Here is a 19578-nt window from a genome sequence, read left to right on the forward strand (position 1 = left end):
CTTGAGCATACCTGTAAAAGATACCCCACCTGTTTGTGTACAGAAAACATTTTGTTACCTGGGATTTACTTGAGCATACCTGGATTATCTGTAGCATAGCTTACCTGAGATTTACTTACTTGATCATACCTGGATTATCTGTAGCATACCTGTAAAAGATATCCTACCTGTTTGTGTACAGGAAACATTTTGTTACCTGGGATTTACTCACTTGAGCATACCTGGATTATCTGCAGCATACCTGTAGAAGATATCCCACTTGTTGGTGTACAGGAGACATTTTGTAGCCTGGGACTTACATAATTGAGCATACCTGGATTATCTGTAGCATACCTGTAAAAGATATCCCACCTGTTTGTGTACAGAAATCATTTTATTACCTGGGATTTACTTACTTTGAGCATATCTCTATTATCTCTAGTGTACCTGTAAAAGATATCCCACCTGTTTGTGTACAGAAAACATTTTATTACCTGGGATTTACTTACTTTGAGCATATCTCTATTATCTCTAGTGTACCTGTGAAAGATATCCCACCTGTAATATTGCCTGTGAATGTACATGCACAAGCATAGTAGACATTTTGTCACCTGGGATTGACACACAAAGATTTATCTGTAGTGCACCTGTGAAAATCATATCCCACCCACAGTGTAAGCTGGCTGTTGGTTCTCACATATATTATCAGAGACAACTTGTTACCTGTGGTTTACTTTGAGCGTACCTGGCTTACCTAAAAGGTGCTTTTAGTCATCAATCATCGTGGCATTATAAGAAGGCTTACCTGTGGACCGAGACATACATGTAACTGTATTGAGCTCTTGATTAAGGTCACCTACCTGATGAGGAGGCTGGGTATTCTTACAGTACCTGTGGCATACCAGTCATTTCCTGTGGGTTATAGCCTTATTACCTGAGGCATACCTGTGGGTGTACTCTGAGCATACTTGGTTTTAATACCTGAAAAGTTTCTGTAATCATCCATCATTGTGGCATAAAGTTTGACCCAAGACATGCCAGAATTCACCATTGTGGAATTAAGGGTTACATGTACCTAAGAAGGAGGAGGCATATAATCAGCTGTAGGTAACAAATTTTTCTTACCTGAGGAGACATACCTGTAATCAGCTGAGGGTTAGGCTCTTCTTCCCTGAGGCCTACCTCTGATCGAGCAGTGTGTAAGGATATTTACCTGAGCCCACAGGCCGGATGTACGGCAGTACGTAGCAGGGCCAGGGCTGACTTCAGGTGTAGAGCTATGCGTCCCCATGTTGACGCACAGCCTCAGTGATGGATGCCTGTACACTCAGCAGTTTGACGTCGGGTAAGTGGTTTATGCTGAGCTGTCTTATGAAGGCCATCTCAGTTCTGCACGAAGAAATATTGTGTCTGTATATGGCAGATTAGGCTGTCCTGGTTTATATGGAGCTTTAGGAAGCTGTCCTACTGTGTGTGTGTTGTGTGCTGCATGGGTCTGGTTTTGTATGCTATCTATTACAAACCTGTAAGCCATGAAAACATTCCTGGCGTGAGGGGCACTTTTTAAGTTAGCGGGTGGGGGTTTGGTGGTGGGGGAGGCCTGATAGATAGCCTCCTGTGAATATGATGTGAGAGGAACAGGCAGTGGACAAGACCTTTTTACATAGGTGTCCTGAAGCTTCCTTGTGTACTGAAGCCTAGATTACCCTGTTGCCTCTGTTGGTTTGTTGTCACTGGCAGGCACATTTACTGAAGTCATTTTTATTACAACAGTCACACAAAAAGTCACAATAAACTACAACGGGTCTTCAAGGTTACGAATAAGCTAGAGTTATTAAGGCTGCTTATAACCATTCCAGACACGAGTATATGTTATACTTTTTCAGCCACAGTAAGTTAACCCTACTCATGCGAAAGCCGTGCGTAATTGGGTTGCTGATTTTCAGGGCTATGCTGCTTATCAGGTACATATGTAGCTCATATGAATTGTATCTCCCCCTAATGGCTCGTTACATGAACATAACGTATTCATGTGTCCTTTTTTCTTTCATGGTTAAGGGGAAAAACAGTTCAAGCCCTTGTACTCCATGTTTCGTTTTTGCCTCCTCCACGAACACAACATATGTAGCACCTTCATGTGTCAGCTCCCTGCTGACAGTCTATAAAACTACATGGATGAGTTGATGCTCATATTGAAAGTAGATCAAAGTTTAGAAGGTGACCTAGTTATGTGTCTGCACATTCACGGTATGGCTACGCCCACTGAACTGGGATTAATACTTCTCTTGATCCTTTATGTAAGGCAAACTGACAAATAAAGTAGGTGTATATGTGACATAGAATTGCATGTAACACTTTATGTTTGTGGACTATACCAGTTGGTATATATTTTTCATTGATAATATTAGAAGTGCCTTAGCTGGGAAATGCTAGTGTCTCAGGCAGCTTATTTAATAGTGTTGTTTTGCTACGGTGGATCTGTTTAGGTCACAGGTTTGAACCCAGCTCTTGCTGGTTCACCCCTAGCTTTTAAATCAGGATATTGGGGGCCTCCTTGGCTCATTCGGTTAGCTCGCTAGTGCAGCGTAATGACCCAGGAGCCTCTCACCAATGCGGTCACTGTGAGTTCTAGTCCAGCTCATGCTGGCTTCCTCTCCGGCCGTACGTGGGAAGGTTTGTCAGCAACCTGCGGATGGTTTCCCCCGGGCTGTGCCCGGTTTCCACCCACCATAATGCTGGCCGCCGTCGTATAAGTGAAATATTCTTGAGTACGGCGTAAAACACCAATCAAATACATAAATAAATCAGGATATTCGGTAGATGTATGTTAATATCTTGTTTCTTTACACTAACTAACAAATATTGTATTTCACTGAATGTTTGGTTTGTGTAAATGCACTCTGAGAATCATGTAAAAGCCTTAAAATAATATTTTTGATGCCAGCTCTTAAGTATTTCTGATGAGAAAGTAATTCGACGTCACAAATAACTTTGAAGTGGTGCTATATAAAGTGGATGAATCGATCAGAATCAAGGAAAATGTGTCCCTTTAATAATTTGACTTGAAATGCGGTATGTTAATTTGTGATGTAAAATTGCACACTTTTATTCTGTTGAATGCGTACCTGTTGAATACAAATTTTATGTGCATTTTTGTAACTATCAGTATCAGAAAGGGGCACATGACTGTGTGATTTTGTTACCACTACCAAACCAATGACTCATTGATTAGTGTATAACCAAGTAAAAATACTTTAATTTCCTGAAGTCAGCATGGTATATTTAAATATAACAGTTGATAAAATATTTGTAATTATGTGTCCACATCTACATTTGATCGGCTATTTCAGTTTACCATTACCATGGAACAGGAAGGAATGCAAGTGTATAATTGCGTTAATATACAGTATATAGTCTCTGTAGCTTGTTCACAGCTCCCCTGTATGCATGTACATGCGTAACACACTGGCATATCACATGCGGTTACATCTACATGTATGCTTACTTTATTTGTTAGTTACTCAAACTTTTTGATTTATTTGAAAGCAATTTCTAGATGCCCAAATCAGTAAACTTTTGGATTTTCTCAGTGCCTGAAACTCAACTTATACGGCTGAACAAAAGCCTTTGTAGAAGTGGAAAACACAGCTTGACAATTATCGTTGTTGTTGTTAACATTGTGGTTGATGTTGTTGTTGTTTTAGGTTGCTACAGAATGAGCTGGACAAGCGGGAAAAGGAGAGTCGGGCCAAAGAAACTCGCCTCCAGGAAGAGATCCATCAGTTGAAGAAGGACAATGAGCGCCAGCAGAAACTTATTGGCCAGGTCAGTAGGCCTACGAGAATGGCGGATGTAGCAATGAGAAAGTGGTTTTAAGTATTTGGACAAAGTAGAATTACGGCCTGAAAGATTTGAACACGATGAAAAAGACAAGCTCTACAGCCCATTGGCAAGATTTGTGGAAGCTAGTGGAGGGATGTTGCAAGATACCCATGTTTTACCATGTAATATTGTCCCTCAGCAACCACCTTGTTTTGACATCATTTCAAACTGTCACTTCTAGGAATTGATTGGCTGAGAGCTAATTGAATCAAACTGATAGAAGTCAGTTATTTTCTCACAAGGTTTCCTTTTTCGTCTGTGGACTGATATTCAGGCTTTTGATAAGACTATATAGGGAGTGGAAGTATGTTACAGGTATTAAAATAGAACAACAGCGTTCATAGATGTACACTTAGAATTTGCTTTGAATGTGATTATTCCTCTCTTTGAAACGTAGAATTTAATCATTGTCCACATCTGGAAACATCCTGAAATTTTGGGGAATTGAACTCTCTGTCAGCTGTTTAAAAAGCTAATTTACAGTAGTAGGATTGGAATACGATTGTATCTGAACAACTGTGAGATAGTTTTGTTTAAAGAAAAAAAAAATGGACTTCATTACAGACCAATAACAGGCGAGATAGAGCATCCAAGAGTAAGAGGGTGAGCCGTGTTGAGATGTTACGAGTGTTCTGATTGGTTGTTGAATTATTTCCCTGTACACTTCCTCTACTAACCTATGACCAATCCCCAATTATGTTACATAATAAACGTATTATTAAATAAGCCTTCCGTAAGCATGGGCTTTTATAAAGGGATTCAGAGTCCACACTGATTGGCTGATGTGAGAGAGCGGTAAGTCCAGGCTAAGTGAAGTGCAATCTGAATTTTAGTTACTGTACATTTATTCAAGCATGACCAGTGCAGTGGTGCTTAACCACAGAAATCTTATCTCCATTGCCAGCCAGCCAGCCAGCTTTGATTCTGTATTCATTTAATGTAATTTATAAATGTATATGGTGAAATGAAATGAGCATGTGTAAACCATAGGCATTAGCTGCCTGGTTTCATAGTTTTGTTTACATGATGTTGGTGAACAATGATGGCCCAGCAATGTTTAAGTACAACAACATCGGGTACATGATGTTGGTGAACAATGATGGCCCAGCAATGTTTAAGTACAACAACATCGAGTACATGATGTTGGTGAACAATGATGGCCCAGCAATGTTTAAGTACAACAACATCGGGTACATGATGTTGGTGAACAATGATAGCCCAGCAATGTTTAAGTACAACAACATCGGGTACATGATGTTGGTGAACAGTGATGGCCCAGCAGTGTTTAAGTACAACAACATCGGGTACATGATGTTGGTGAACAATGATGGCCCAGCAATGTTTAAGTACAACAACATCGGGTACATGATGTTGGTGAACAGTGATGGCCCAGCAGTGTTTAAGTACAACAACATCGGGTACATGATGTTGGTGAACAGTGATGGCCCAGCAGTGTTTAAGTACAACAACATCGGGTACATGATGTTGATGAAAAATGATGGTCCAGCAATGTTTTGAAGCAGCAGCACGTGGATATTACAGAAGAAAATTTAACGTTTCAGATACCCTTTAACACAGAAAAACAAAAAGTCATTCAGGCACACAGCCTCAAACAGGTTGTTTTTTTTACATGCACTTAAACTTTTTGACACAAAATAATATAGGTTGGTATAAACTAACATTTGGCATGATTTGGCAGGAATCAAATGCAGCAGTCCCAAACAATGCTAGTTTTGGGACAGTTTCAGTGCATCGTGTGGTGCCCAAAGGAAATGGCATTAAACAGGGCTTTACCACAGTGGTCTGTTCTTGTACCTTTCCACTGTGGTGCGTACTGGTCAGTGCTGTGAAGTCAACAGTGCTGCTGTATGAAGGGCAGAGCACTCAGGGGTCCTCTGTATGATGTATACATGTGAAGGGCAGAGCACTCAGGGGTCATCTATATGATGTATACATGTGAAGTGCAGAGCACTCTGGGGTCCTCTGTATGATGTGTACATGTGAAGGGCAGAGCACTCAGGGGTCCTCTGTATGATGTATACATGTGAAGGGCAGAGCACTCAGGGGTCCTCTGTATGATGTGTACATGTGAAGGGCAGAGCACTCTGGGGTCCTCTGTATGATGTGTACATGTGAAGGGCAGAGCACTCAGGGGTCCTCTGTATGATGTGTACATGTGAAGGGCAGAGCACTCAGGGGTCCTCTGTATGATGTGTACATGTGAAGGGCAGAGCACTCAGGGGTCCTCTGTATGATGTGTACATGTGAAGGGCAGAGCACTCAGGGGTCCTCTGTATGATGTGTACATGTGAAGGGCAGAGCACTCAGGGGTGCTCTGTATGACGTGTACATGTGAAGGGCAGAGCACTCTGGGGTCCTCTGTATGATGTGTACATGTGAAGGGCAGAGCACTCAGGGGTCCTCTGTATGATGTATACATGTGAAGGGCAGAGCACTCAGGGGTCCTCTGTATGATGTGTACATGTGAAGGGCAGAGCACTCTGGGGTCCTCTGTATGATGTGTACATGTGAAGGGCAGAGCACTCAGGGGTCCTCTGTATGATGTGTACATGTGAAGGGCAGAGCACTCAGGGGTCCTCTGTATGATGTGTACATGTGAAGGGCAGAGCACTCAGGGGTCCTCTGTATGATGTGTACATGTGAAGGGCAGAGCACTCAGGGGTCCTCTGTATGATGTGTACATGTGAAGGGCAGAGCACTCAGGGGTGCTCTGTATGACGTGTACATGTGAAGGGCAGAGCACTCAGGGGTCCTCTGTATGATGTGTACATGTACACTGGACCAAGTGTATATATGCGCAGATAAAATATCCTCCGCAGAGTTCAAAAAGTAAAGCTTCTTATTTTTGTGTTGTTGTGATATTATCTAAAATATGGCAGTTCAGTGTAAGCAAAATTGAATACACTGAGGAAATTGAAAGTTATGGCATCTTATCAGTTTTAGCCAATCAGGCTTCAGTTATTTTAGTACCATGTGAACGCACCTGTTTGCGGTAGCGTCACTTCCATGTACTTCCTGTTTTGCGGTTTAGCCAGATGTATGTGGGGTACAGGTGACCCAACAGCATATTTCATTGTTTTTCTAATTGGTGCCTACCATGGCTTCGTAAGAATTCCTGACTATAAGTTGATTTACAGAATTACCAAGTTCGTGCGGAGAAAAATGTCTTGGCCACTAAGGCCTGTTTCCACCACTCTTATGAGGAAACAAATGTTAAATTTGTTGTCTTTTATTAAACTTGATGAATACATATACATGTGTCAATAAAATGCATGGCGTATAAATCCCCAGGAGGGTTCAGTCCATGCAGTTGCAACTTGTATGTCTGCATGTTACATTAGAAAATTCCCATATTATACCTAAACCATATACAAGTACATACATGCATGTTTAAATTATCTTGCTTCATGTTGGAGTGTGCATTAAAAGAAAGCTCTGCATGCTGAAAGAAATTATCATGGGTAAGTTTGTCAGTAACTTGCCAAATTTCGGTGGTTTACCTCCTGGGCACTTCAGTCTTCCCCACCCATTTAACTGACAGCCACTGTGTAAGTGGAAAATTCTTGAGTATAAAGTTTAAACAACAAACAAATATAAAAACCAACAAGTTTAATTTAGTACAGGTAGCTATATGTTTAATTTGTCAGAACATGTTGAAGCATCCTCAAGTCAAAATGTTCCAATGTTAAATTGTCCTCAAATATGGGAAACATCTCCAAAGTGCTTATATCTAAACACATGGGAAAAAACCCATCATGCATAGTAGTTTATGTGAAATAATAATGTGTAATTGGACTATGTTCAGTCATGCTGTTTTATGTATTTACGGTTTTAACTTCATGACGAATAAATTCTTAGGAGACCCTTCATGTTATCAGGTGCAATAAATGTAGTAAATAATGGACCAAGTTTTCTCTCACCATAATGTTGGATGCCGTCGTATATAAGTGAAATATTTTTGAGTATGGTGTGAAACACTCATCATATAAATAAATAAATGATACAGAATGAGTTACATTAAGTCATTTTAGGTTGTGTGTTTCCTCCAACCATAATGCTGGCTGCTGTCGTATAAATAAAATATTCTTGAGTACAACATAAAACACCAATCAAATAAATAAATAAATAAAGTCATTTTAAACCCAAATACTTGGTGTACATCTCACAATATCATCATATCCTGCATTTGAGAAGAAGATATTATCTCAAAGAAGGGCAGATGAAATGAAAGATATCTGGATAGGAACTACATAATTTCTATTACTACATTTCATTTTTTTAAACCGTATGTACCTAAGTCTCTTAAAATGCTTTTTTCTCTGGTTTCAATATTTGTCCTTTCTTTCCTCTTTAATCTCTCTGTTTTGTTCTGTTTGCGTAGTACAAAGCCCTACATATTTTAATTTACCTTTTGACACAAACATTTTGAGTGTGCAGAGATTTTATTTTGAAGTTCCATTGTTTGTTTTTATTCACATTATGCAGCAATACGTGGGGGGGTCATCCCTTTCATCTCAAGCTTTAACCTGTTTATTGAGATACTTGTATTAAGATCGGCACACTTTATTCTTAATTATTTTAGAAAATCATTCAAGAATTTATTTAAAACGAATCAGATCACATCAATTGTTGGCTAACTTCGGATTGATGAGTGTGCTCTCACCAATGTTAATATTTAGTGAAGTTTTGTTTTATTTCAGAAATCTGTGTTTTCACACAAATTATTTCTTGCTGCTCTGTAAATACTGTTATTCACCCATTGCTTAATGCTTGATTCAGATTGATTCTGATTGATTCATCCATCTGACAGGACCACATAAGAGTTCTTGGTGAAGTCTGATTAGCGTTGGCATCAAAGTATCATGTTAAGGCCTTTATGTGCCTGTGTATTATTAAATTCCAAATTTCAGGTGAAATATGGTTTCATATAACAATCATCAGGCAGTGTTTGTAAGTGGTGACCCATGTACCTCAATGTTTAAAATGATTGGAGGCAGGTGGGGGGGGTGTAGTCCTTGACTGGTACATTTATGATGCTTATATAGATCTCTGGTGATTGTTTGTTCACAGACACTGGATTTACCTCCCAATGCTTCAATTGAAGCACGATTGCAGCATGAGATCACCAGACTAATGGAGGAGAACCTGGTAAGTGCATCCACTTACCAGCAGGAGCCTGGCCGGTAGATCGGTATAAACGGTAGATCTTGAGTTCAAATCCAGAATCTTACCATGATGTGGCTGAAACGCTGCTGATGTGGTGTTAAGCCATGGTCATCCATTCATTCAATCATGGATCAAGCTGTACCTGACATTACCATCGGTAAATTTGGCACTACCTCGCTAGTCACACAGCATAAGAGGAATTTACCAAGTACCGTTCAGACTGTGGTGTCAGTGTAATGTGAGTTAATGAGGCACTGTGACTGGAGCATTTAGCATGGTTTTCCAGTGAGCCAGCACTGTAAATGTCAGCAAGTCTGGCCTATTACAAGGAGACACCTTCATGATATGACCAATGTAATGTTGATAGTGATGTGAAATTCAAACAAAGTAACATATGAACATGCATTACTTAATAAACTCAGTGTTTACTTCCAGCTTGCAATACCATCTTCCCTACAAAAATGCAGGTTACAATAAATGACTTGTTATATGTTATGGCTACATCATTATTACAGCGCTGTTTTGACTGTGTTGTTATTACAGCGCTGTTTTGACTGTGTTGTTATGACTGTGTTGTTATTACAGTGCTGTTATGACTGTGTTGTCATAACTGTACTTGTTGTCATGCCTATATTGTTTTGATTGTTATGTTGTGACTGTGTTGTTATTACTGTTGTTACAAGTGTGTTGTTATTACTGTTGTTTTGAGTGTGTTGCTATGACGGTGTTGTTTGTGACTGTGTTGTTATGATTGTGCTGCTATGACTGTGTCATTTGTGACTGTGTTGTTATGAGTGTGTTATTTGTGACTGTGCTGCTGTGACTGTGTTATTTGTGACTGTGTTGTTCTGAGTGTGTTGTTGTGACTGTGTTGTTCTGAGTGTGTTGTTGTGACTGTGTTGTTCTGAGTGTGTTGTTTTGACTGTGTTGTTCTGAGTGTGTTGTTGACGCTCTGTTTTTATGACTGTGATTAATGCCACCTTATGTTGTTGTTGTTGTAGGACCTGCGTGAGACAATCAGCAAGCAGGTGGAGAAAATCAGAAAGCTGAAGAAGATGCTGAAGGTCTATGCTCGCAGACTCAATGACGGAGATGGTAAGCAACAAATGTACCCTGGCGGATGAGACTTTGATATTGACACCCCTGTCCCCACCAACCCAGTCATCTCCAAGTTTGACCTGGCACTGTTTCTTTTTGACAACTTTTTGATTTGCTTATATAGCGTGAAATGAGGTTCATTACGTAATACCAGAAGGCACTGCGATTGTAACAAAACTTTAATGAAATCTGTTCTCAAACATTTGTGGAATGTGATGTTGGGTTCATCACAATGCCAGGCACATCTTAACTTTTTTTTTGTGTCACACACATCAGAGAAATCAAGTACTTTGTCTGTGCCCATATATTTATGAAATTGGGAAAAATTATCCCTTAAAGCTGTGTGAAAGTGGCAAGCCTTTTCCTTTCATTTGTGGGAACCCATTTTTCATCCCATTTCATTTATGGCCACTTTTCGCCCCATTATTTGATAAACGTTGTTGTTGTTTCACTTTGTGCCTTCTTACATAAAGGAGTAAACTGGCGAACTTTGACCTCTGCTGTGTCCCTCACTCCCTCCACCGGTAAGGCGCTGAGTGATTTCCTGCATGATCACACGGCATGACACTTTAGACTGATACCTTGTGCTGTGTGGCTGCTGACTGGTACCTTGTACAGTGTTGTGTAAACATTACAAGATGAATGTGCATCTTGTTTAGATGACCTTTTGACCTGATGCCTAATGAAGGCACAAATGTCAACATGCGACTACAAGACTTCATACAAAGAAAGTTTTTCACTTTAAAAGCACTACAGGTTGAATGTGAAAGCTTAAGTAGTGATGCTCTTGTCTTGGGAATGATGAGCTATTTATTTCATATTTTTGCAACTTTGTGATTTTACATACATTGAACACGTTCAGACTTTTACTAAGCTAGCTGAATGGGCTGTGATTCTTTAAACTTTTCGTTTGTTTGAAAGGTGTTTATTCAAGCATATTCTGAAGGCATTATTCTGTATAGACTGATAAAATTACATTTTTTGTAAAGCCCAGAATATTGAACAATGGAACAAATGTAATTTTGTCTCATAAATTCAGATTAATAATGTGCATAAATTGCTCTGAAAGTTACTCTTTCATATGCGAAAAGATTGAATAATTAGGTAACCAAGATTTGCTGACGTGTTTGAGCCATGGAGACGTAATTTTTGGGGGTTAATTCAAAAATCTATTTTGATGACTTCATATTTTCTTGCAAGCTGATCTTACTTTGTTTCTGTCTGTCTTCCTGTGTTCAGAGTTCTGTTGTGATTGACTTTTGACCTTTCTGTGTCATTCTCTTATTGTATACCTGGACTTCTGATATTCAAATTGTGTTTGTTGATATTCAGAAGGCATACATGTGTATTTGACTTGTACACATATTTCAAGGCCTTCGGCTCACGGTGCATAGAAATTTGGCGCATGATTTCAATAATAAGTATTTAGAATAGATTTTTGGAGAAGATATAGATGCCATACCAGCCTGCTTGGATATGCCATACCAGCATGATCGGATATGCCATACCAACATGCTCGGATATGCCATACCAACATGCTCGGATATGCCATATCAGCATGCTCGGATATGCCATACCAACATGCTTGGATATGCCATACCAGCATGCTCGGATATGCCATACCAACATGCTTGGATATGCCATACCGACATGCTCGGATATGCCATACCGACATGCTCGGATATGCCATACCAGCATGCTCGGATATGCCATACCCGCATGCTCGGATATGCCATACCAACATGCTCGGATATGCCATACCAGCATGATCGGATATACCTGCATCTCATGTTTTATGATATGGGTACATGATCTGTATGTTTATAGGTTTACAGTATTTGTATGCCACTGTTTTACACTACATGTATGCCACTGTTTTACAGTATTTGTAAGTCACTATTTTACAGTGCATGTATGCCACTGTTTTATAGATTGGACAGTGTATACACACCTATGGCTTTTCTAATGCTTGGTATAATAAGCCTGGTTTGAAAACGCTCCATCTTTTAAAATGCAGAATAAGTAATTTTAAAGACGATGTCCTCTGGTGACATAATTTAGTGTTCTGGCACTATTTTTTATGTACTGCACATGTCTTACCTTTGTTATGAAATCGGGTTTTATTGACGAAACAAAATAACAGTGAGATTCCTCAAAATAACTGTGATACACATATAGATGTAAAGTGTTAATTAGCATTTAGAAGTTTAGTAGGGTAATACTCAGAACTCGTATGGATAGCAAATAGCAACATTTCTGTCTGTGCTCTGAGAATGCCCCATTTCAAGCCAGTAACTAACACAATGTATGAAGTAAACTACACATAGACTAAACAAACCATGGATTCCAATCAAATATACTGAAAATAGCAATTAAAATATGTAGGTAAACAGATATGAATGTGAATATTGGTAATATATGTCATGGATATCCATAGAAAATTGAAATTATGGCTGGCTTATTGATGAAAAGAAATTGATCAGATGCAAGTTTGTGGAAACGCCATACGCCATTGAATTAAGTAGGTAAGTTTGTAAATACATTAACCTTGCAAACAAAGTATTACATAACCATCCTTCAATGTTCACAATGGTAACAGGCTTACATGTATTCTGGCCTGGTTTAGTGTATTACATCACCTATGTGGAGTTAATGTGCGTCCAGCAGTCACAGTTGTCTGCCCTTGTTTTCCAGCTGCTGAGATTGAGGCTGAGCTGGAGAAGGATGAGCAGCAGGGTGGTATGGGTGTGGTGCCCTCTGTCAAACATCGCGACCGCGAGTACATGGGCATGCTGGAGTACCAGAAAGACGACGAACCTGCACTCATCAAGCACCTTATTACAGGTCAATACAACACCAAGCACCTTAGTACAATATCAGATCTCTTATTACAGATCGGTACAACATCAAACAACTTATTACAGATCTATACAACATCAAGCATCTTACAAGGTGTTACAAGTCAGTACAAAATCAGACACCTCGTTACATGTCAGTACAACATGAAGTACCTTATTACATGTCAGTACAACATCGAGCACCTTTTTACATGTCACTACAGCATCATGTACCTTATTACATGTTGATACAACATCAAGTACTGTATTACACGTCATTACAACATCAAGTACCCTATTACATGTCAGTACAACATCAAGTACCTTATTACATGTCAGTACAACACCAAGTACTTTATTACATGTCAGTACAACATCAGGTACCTTATTACACGTCAGGACAACATCAAGTACCCTATTACATGTCAGTACAACATCAGGTACCTTATTACAGGTCAGTACAGCATTAAAGCACTTTATTTTACATTACAGTATACCATTCATCAATGTACCACAGGCTAATTATAACACAACATCAAGCACTTTGTTATAGTGTTGCATACCAACCACCTTATTACACATCGGTACAACATCACACACCTGAGTACAGGTCTGTACAACAGGACACACCTTATAAAAACAAGAATGTATCGAACCATAGAAAGAGTATGACCGTGTGTACATGCACATTTGTGAACAGCTGTGTAAACTCTGTACCATTATGTCTTTGCAGATTTAAAACCACGCCTGGCATCCACCTTATTGCCGGGCTTGCCAGCTTACATCCTGTTTATGTGTGTGAGGCACACGGATTACGCTCATGATGATGTCAAGGTCCGGTCACTTCTCACCAACACCATTGTCAGCATCAAGAAGGTTGTCAAGGTAACAGTGCTGTTAGGGTTATCTCCCTTGGTCGGTGATGATCTTTTGTATCAATGAGTTTATTTCGGGATATCATTCATGTGATCTGAGATCTGAAAAGTACATGACTTTTCAGTGTTAAATATCACATTGATAGATAGACAGATAAATAAGCCACCAAAATGCACCAAAAAGTTTTTGAAAATGTTTATAAGGTATTGTTTAGAGTACATCATAATACCAATGTCTTAGAAGGTCACAGCTGGTATATGTGTAGAAAAGCCTCAACTGAATCCTCAGTACATGTTACATGTAAGAAATAAGCTTCAGTTAACCTGTTGTATTGACACATAATGTATTGTGTTATTGCAGAAGCACACTGATGATGTGGACCGCGTGACCTTGTGGCTGGCAAACGTGTGCAGATTCCTACATAACCTCAAACAGTACAGTGGCGAAGAGGTAAGACAGTTTATTACTTATATAAAGGTGAAATATCAGGATAGCCTTCACTGATAAAAGGGATATATGACTCAGTCAGATATTACTTTTGTTACTACATTTTGATAGATGTCATGAGGTTAAATAATACATGAAAAGGAACTCTGAAGGAAAGATAATGTTTCTACGCCAGATGAAGAAAGTTATGCCCTGGAATTTTTGTGCAAAAAAATCATTTTGAGGGAATTTTTTATACCTATTAATTACTCCTCTATATTATGCATATTTTCTGTCAACGATCAGATTTCTTCAGAGTAAATAGAAAATGTTACAGGGAGGTTTGAATATTTGCGTCTCATGTGTTATCCTTTCCACCTTTTACTCGAATTTTTTTCATTGTATTCAACCTTCACTGTGGGATATCCTCTATCCCTGTTAGGGATAGTTAGTGTACTGAACTGTGGTGTGTGCTGTTTTGAGTTTGGTCTTTATGCTAACAGACTGACATAATGATGAAAACTGAAGTTGTCTTTTGATGGCATGGCAGGTCTGCTTGCTTTGTTAGTGTGGAGATAAAATAAGGGGCAGAATACACGAGTCCACAGTTTCGCATTTGTAATGTTAATAAATATAGAGGACTTACAGCATAGGAAGTGAAACCAGAGCCGTGATGACTGTCACACCAAGACAAATGGTCACACGTAACCGATAAGGTGCAGCCTCTTGTCAATTTACCACTATCTCTTCATGCAATGCTTAAACCACTAGCACCTAGGATTAAGCAGAATTGGGTATAAAACTATGCAGTGATGGCAATTGCAATATAATAGAAGTCACTGGTCTAGAATTAAAGAATTAAGGTGCAGCTGAACCATTTGATTAATGGGGCTGCTTTCAGCTAAACTTGGCTTAGACGAATGTTGAAATCAACACAAGCCAGATACCAGTACTTAAGGCCAGTTGTTTGTTGTTACAGGTTTTCCAGACTGAGAACACGAGTCGTCAGAATGAGCAGTGTTTAAGGAACTTTGACCTGTCTGAGTATCGACAGGTGTTCAGTGACCTGGCAGTCTGGATCTATCAACTACTCATCAAGACCATGGAGGAACGTGTACAACCCATGATTGGTAGGTTCTGTTTTCTGGCTAGCAAATGCTCCTTGTAACAGGGCATCGGGGCTTCCGTGGCCAAGGGGGTTAGCACGCTCATGCTGGCTTCCTCTCCAGCCGTATTTTGGGAAGGTCTGGCAGCAAACTGTTTCCTCCCACCATAATGCTGGCCGCCGTCCTACAAGTGACCTATTTTTGAGTACAGCGTAAAACACCAGTCAGATAAATAAATGAACAGGGCAACGCGACCTCTGTGGCCAAGGGGGTTAGCACGCTCATTCTGGCTTCCTCTCTGGCTGTATTTTGGGACGGTCTGTCAGCAACCTGCAGATGGTCGTAGGTTTCCTGAGTGCCATTTCCTGTTTCCTCCCACCATAATGCTGGCCACCGAACTATTCGAGTACAGCATAAAACACCAATCAAATAAAGAAATAAAAAGGCCACCAAAAAGAGCAAAGTACTGATTTAGATCCATGATGAATTAACCAGTGTCCTATTGCAGTGCATAAGTAACACTTGATCTTTCACAAACCTTCATCATGTCACTCACATCGTCTAGATTATAGTGTCACAAGGTGACGTCATTTCAGTGTGAAAAATATATTTACATAGTTTCTGTGAAAGAGGTCTCTCTTTGCCCCAAAATGCCATGACAATAATAGGGAAGAACAATAATGTTAACTGGAGCCCAAATTACTGTCAGTAGTGATGGAATTTCTTTGGTCCATTTGAGCAGTCTTACATTTGCTGAGTTCCATTTGTCTTCCACCAGTGTGGTGTAGGTTGGTCTGTGCATCTCACGTGGAAAGGTTTATCAATAACTTGCCAAAGTCATTGGTTTTCATCTGGCACTTGAATTCTTCCACATATAAAGCAGACTGACATGTATAAACGAAACAATTACGCATTAAAAACGTGGAAATACATTAGAAAATAAAAAACCAGAGTTGGGCCGATGCGTTATAAATATAATCAGTGTGGTAAGAGTAAAAATTTTCTCATGTTGAGAACAAGTATAAGGAAGAAAGTTCCATGTTTGAGCTTGTCATATTTGTTGTCCTTATCAGGGATGATCCTTGATAGAAATGAAAGTTTAAAACTGCGGTTGGAATACAACACGTCATGAAATTAAAGTGTTGTTTTTTTTTGTCTTATAACATCGATGCGTTTAAATAAAGTACTGTACTGGTGTGTACAGGTTTATTTTCAAATATATGAACATGACATGCAGTCTTCTATCACCTTAATAGGTTATATTTTGATGTTTGTGGTTTAAGCTGTTGTTGATACTTTTCCTTTTTCCAGTCCCGGCTGTGTTAGAACATGAAGCTATCGCGGGACTGACAGCCAGCAAGCCCCTCAGGGATGAGGGGTCGTTCCTCCAGCAACGCCCGTGACCTGATGACAAAGATTATCTCCTGGATGACCTCATGAAACATGTGAGTGTTTATTTATTCATTTATTTATTTGATTGATGTTCTACGCCGTACTAAAGAATATTTCACTTATACGATGGCGGCCAGCATTATAGGGGGGGGGGGGTAAACCGGGCAGAGCCCGAGGGAAACCCACCCACCATCCGCAGGTTGCTGACAGGCCTTCTCACAGTGCAAGAGAGTATGTGTGTGTAATACACACAAGGCAAAATATCACCTCATTAATGAAAGTACTTTTTCCTATACATGGTGACTCAGGGTGTCCAATCCAAATTTACTGTTGTTCTCTTTTGATACATGAGAACTATAGGATACCAGTTCACACAGTGTGTGATGACCACGCCACTAAGTTTTCTTCTTCTTTTGTTTTTCTTCATAAATAGTGGTGTTGTTATAAATCTGAAATTTTTTATAAGAAAAAAATATGAATAAATTATATGAAAGACTTTAAATTTATGGGTTATGTTTTGTGCAAACTGGAACAGTTGTTGAACTGTTGTTTTGGGGTTTTTTTTTTCCTTTTTTCCTATGGTTAAAGGGGCCCCATTTACTATCAGTATGAACTTTTCAAACAATCTGGAGGCACAAAATATAAAAATTCTTGACAGTATTCCTTTAAATTTTATCTAGAATCTGTGATTTTTCTTGTTTAGTGTACACATGTCTTATATTTGTTACTATTTCAGCTGAACCTATACTACAAGACTTTACAGAGTCACGCTGTGGACCCAGAGCTCATCAAGCAAGTTTTCAAACAGGTCAGTATCCTGTCCTCAAATCTCAGCATCGGCACAGTACGCCTGAAACATTGCCAGCACATGACCTTGAGGGCCTTTCTTGAGTGTTTCTTCTTCTATAATAGTGATAGATCCAGGGTCAATCCTGGGTCAAGTCACACCTGTACATGTACATACTCTCTTGGTGTTCAGCATGAAGGGGATAGTGTAATGGCTGGTTGATCCTTATCAGTATAATGGCTCGGGCGGGGCAGCTTACTTGCCTTTAGTAAGGTGTCTCATTGAAGTTGCACTAGATAAAAGAGCAGTGGAAATCCGACCTGCAACAAGGAGGCATATTACATGTACTCTAAGGATTCCTTCGTCGTCATAGGACTGAAAAATTGTTGAGTAAGACGTTCAACCCCAAGCACTCACTCACTCGCTCTACTATGATATATCTTGTACAAATCTTGACCTGTGTTGTTGCCTGTTACTGAATCACATTTGTTCTGTTTCAGTTGTTCTACTTTGTGTCAGCCGGGGCCCTGAACAACCTGTTGTTGAGGAAGGACATGTGTAACTGGTCTAAAGGCATGCAGATTAGGTGAGAACACCAGCCAGATTGATTGAGAAAGGGATATCAATCAGGTGGAAATGAGTGTGATCTCTGTGTTTCCATTTATACATGTACTGTTTGACTCACCTCAGCTCACCTCTAGCATTTACTTCACCTGAGCTGGCTAGGTTTTCAGATATATCATTTGACTCACCTGTGTTTTCAGGTATAACCTGTTATTATGTGTAGCATTTGACTCAGCCTTACTGTGTATTGTTTTCAGGTATAATTTGAGTCACCTGGAGCAGTGGTTGAGAGACCATAAGTTGCAGGAGACAGGAGCCCAGGCTACCCTGGAGCCTATCACACAGGCATCTCAACTGCTACAGGCCAGGAAGACAGATGCTGATGTTGATAGTATCTGTGAGATGTGCTCAAACCTCACTGTGGCTCAGGTAAGCTGTTTTAAATCTCATTGTGGCTCAGGTGAGCTGTTCAGATCTCACTGTGGCACAGGCGAGCTGTTCAAATCTCACTGTGGCTTAGGTAAGTTGTTCAGATCTTACTGTGGCTCAGGTAAGCTGTTCAGATCTCACTGTGGCTGAGGTGAGCTGTTCAGATCCCACTGTGGCCCAGGTAAGCTGTTCAGATCTCACTGTGGCTTAGGTAAGTTGTTCAGATCTTACTGTGGCTCACGTAAGCTGTTCAGATCTTACTGTGGCTCAGGTGAGCTGTTCAGATCCCACTGTGGCCCAGGTAAGCTGTTCAGATCTCACTGTGGCTTAGGTAAGTTGCTCATACCTCACTGTGACTCAAGAAGGCTGCTCAAATCTCATTGTGCCTTAGATGACCTGCTCAAACCTCACTGTGGTTCAGGTAAGCTGCCCATACCTTACTGTGACTCAAGTAAGCTGCTCAAACCTCACTGTGCCATAGATAAGCTGCTCAAACCTCACTGTGGCTCAGGCAAGCTGCCCATACCTTACTGTAATTCAAGTAAGCTGCTTAAACCACACTATACCTTAGGTAAGCTACTCAAACCTTACTGTGGCTGAGGTAAGCTGCTCAAACCTCTGTGCCTTAGATAATAAGCTGCTCCCTCACTGTGGGTTTAGCTAAGCTGCTCAAACCTCACTGTGCTGTAGATAAGCTGATCAAACCTTACTGTGGCTGAGGCAAGCTGTTCAAACCTCACTGTGCCTTAGATAAGCTGCCCATACCTTATTGTGCCTTAGATAAGCAGCTCAATCCTTGATACGGATCAGATAATAAGCTGCTCAAGCCTCACTGTGGTCCAGCGAAGCTGCTCAAATCTCACTGTGGCTCAGCCAAGCTGCCCATACCTCACTGTGACTCAAGTAAACTGCTCAAACCTCACTGTGGCTCAAGTAAACCTGTCAGTTTATATGATCAAGGTAGCTGGCCATGGTCCAGTGGTTCGAGGTACTTGCCTTTAAATTATTAGGACAC

The 19578-nt window shown here is 40.1% G+C and overlaps 1 protein-coding gene across 1 annotated transcript in view; it reads left to right on the forward strand.

Annotated features, from left to right (window-relative positions):
- LOC135462873 (unconventional myosin-Va-like) overlaps window positions 1-19578 on the forward strand; it is an 87924-nt gene that overhangs the window by 61262 nt on the left and 7084 nt on the right. The window contains 15 exon segments of the mRNA XM_064740166.1: window positions 3684-3804; window positions 4426-4464; window positions 8953-9030; window positions 10050-10143; window positions 10620-10670; window positions 12841-12990; window positions 13717-13868; window positions 14220-14309; window positions 15265-15415; window positions 16703-16752; window positions 16754-16796; window positions 16799-16836; window positions 17520-17591; window positions 18071-18156; window positions 18392-18563. Of these exon segments, the coding sequence (XP_064596236.1) occupies window positions 3684-3804; window positions 4426-4464; window positions 8953-9030; window positions 10050-10143; window positions 10620-10670; window positions 12841-12990; window positions 13717-13868; window positions 14220-14309; window positions 15265-15415; window positions 16703-16752; window positions 16754-16796; window positions 16799-16836; window positions 17520-17591; window positions 18071-18156; window positions 18392-18563 (1387 nt within the window).

The sequence above is a fragment of the Liolophura sinensis genome, chromosome 2 (assembly GCF_032854445.1).
Source record: "Liolophura sinensis isolate JHLJ2023 chromosome 2, CUHK_Ljap_v2, whole genome shotgun sequence".
Taxonomy (NCBI): domain Eukaryota; kingdom Metazoa; phylum Mollusca; class Polyplacophora; order Chitonida; family Chitonidae; genus Liolophura; species Liolophura sinensis.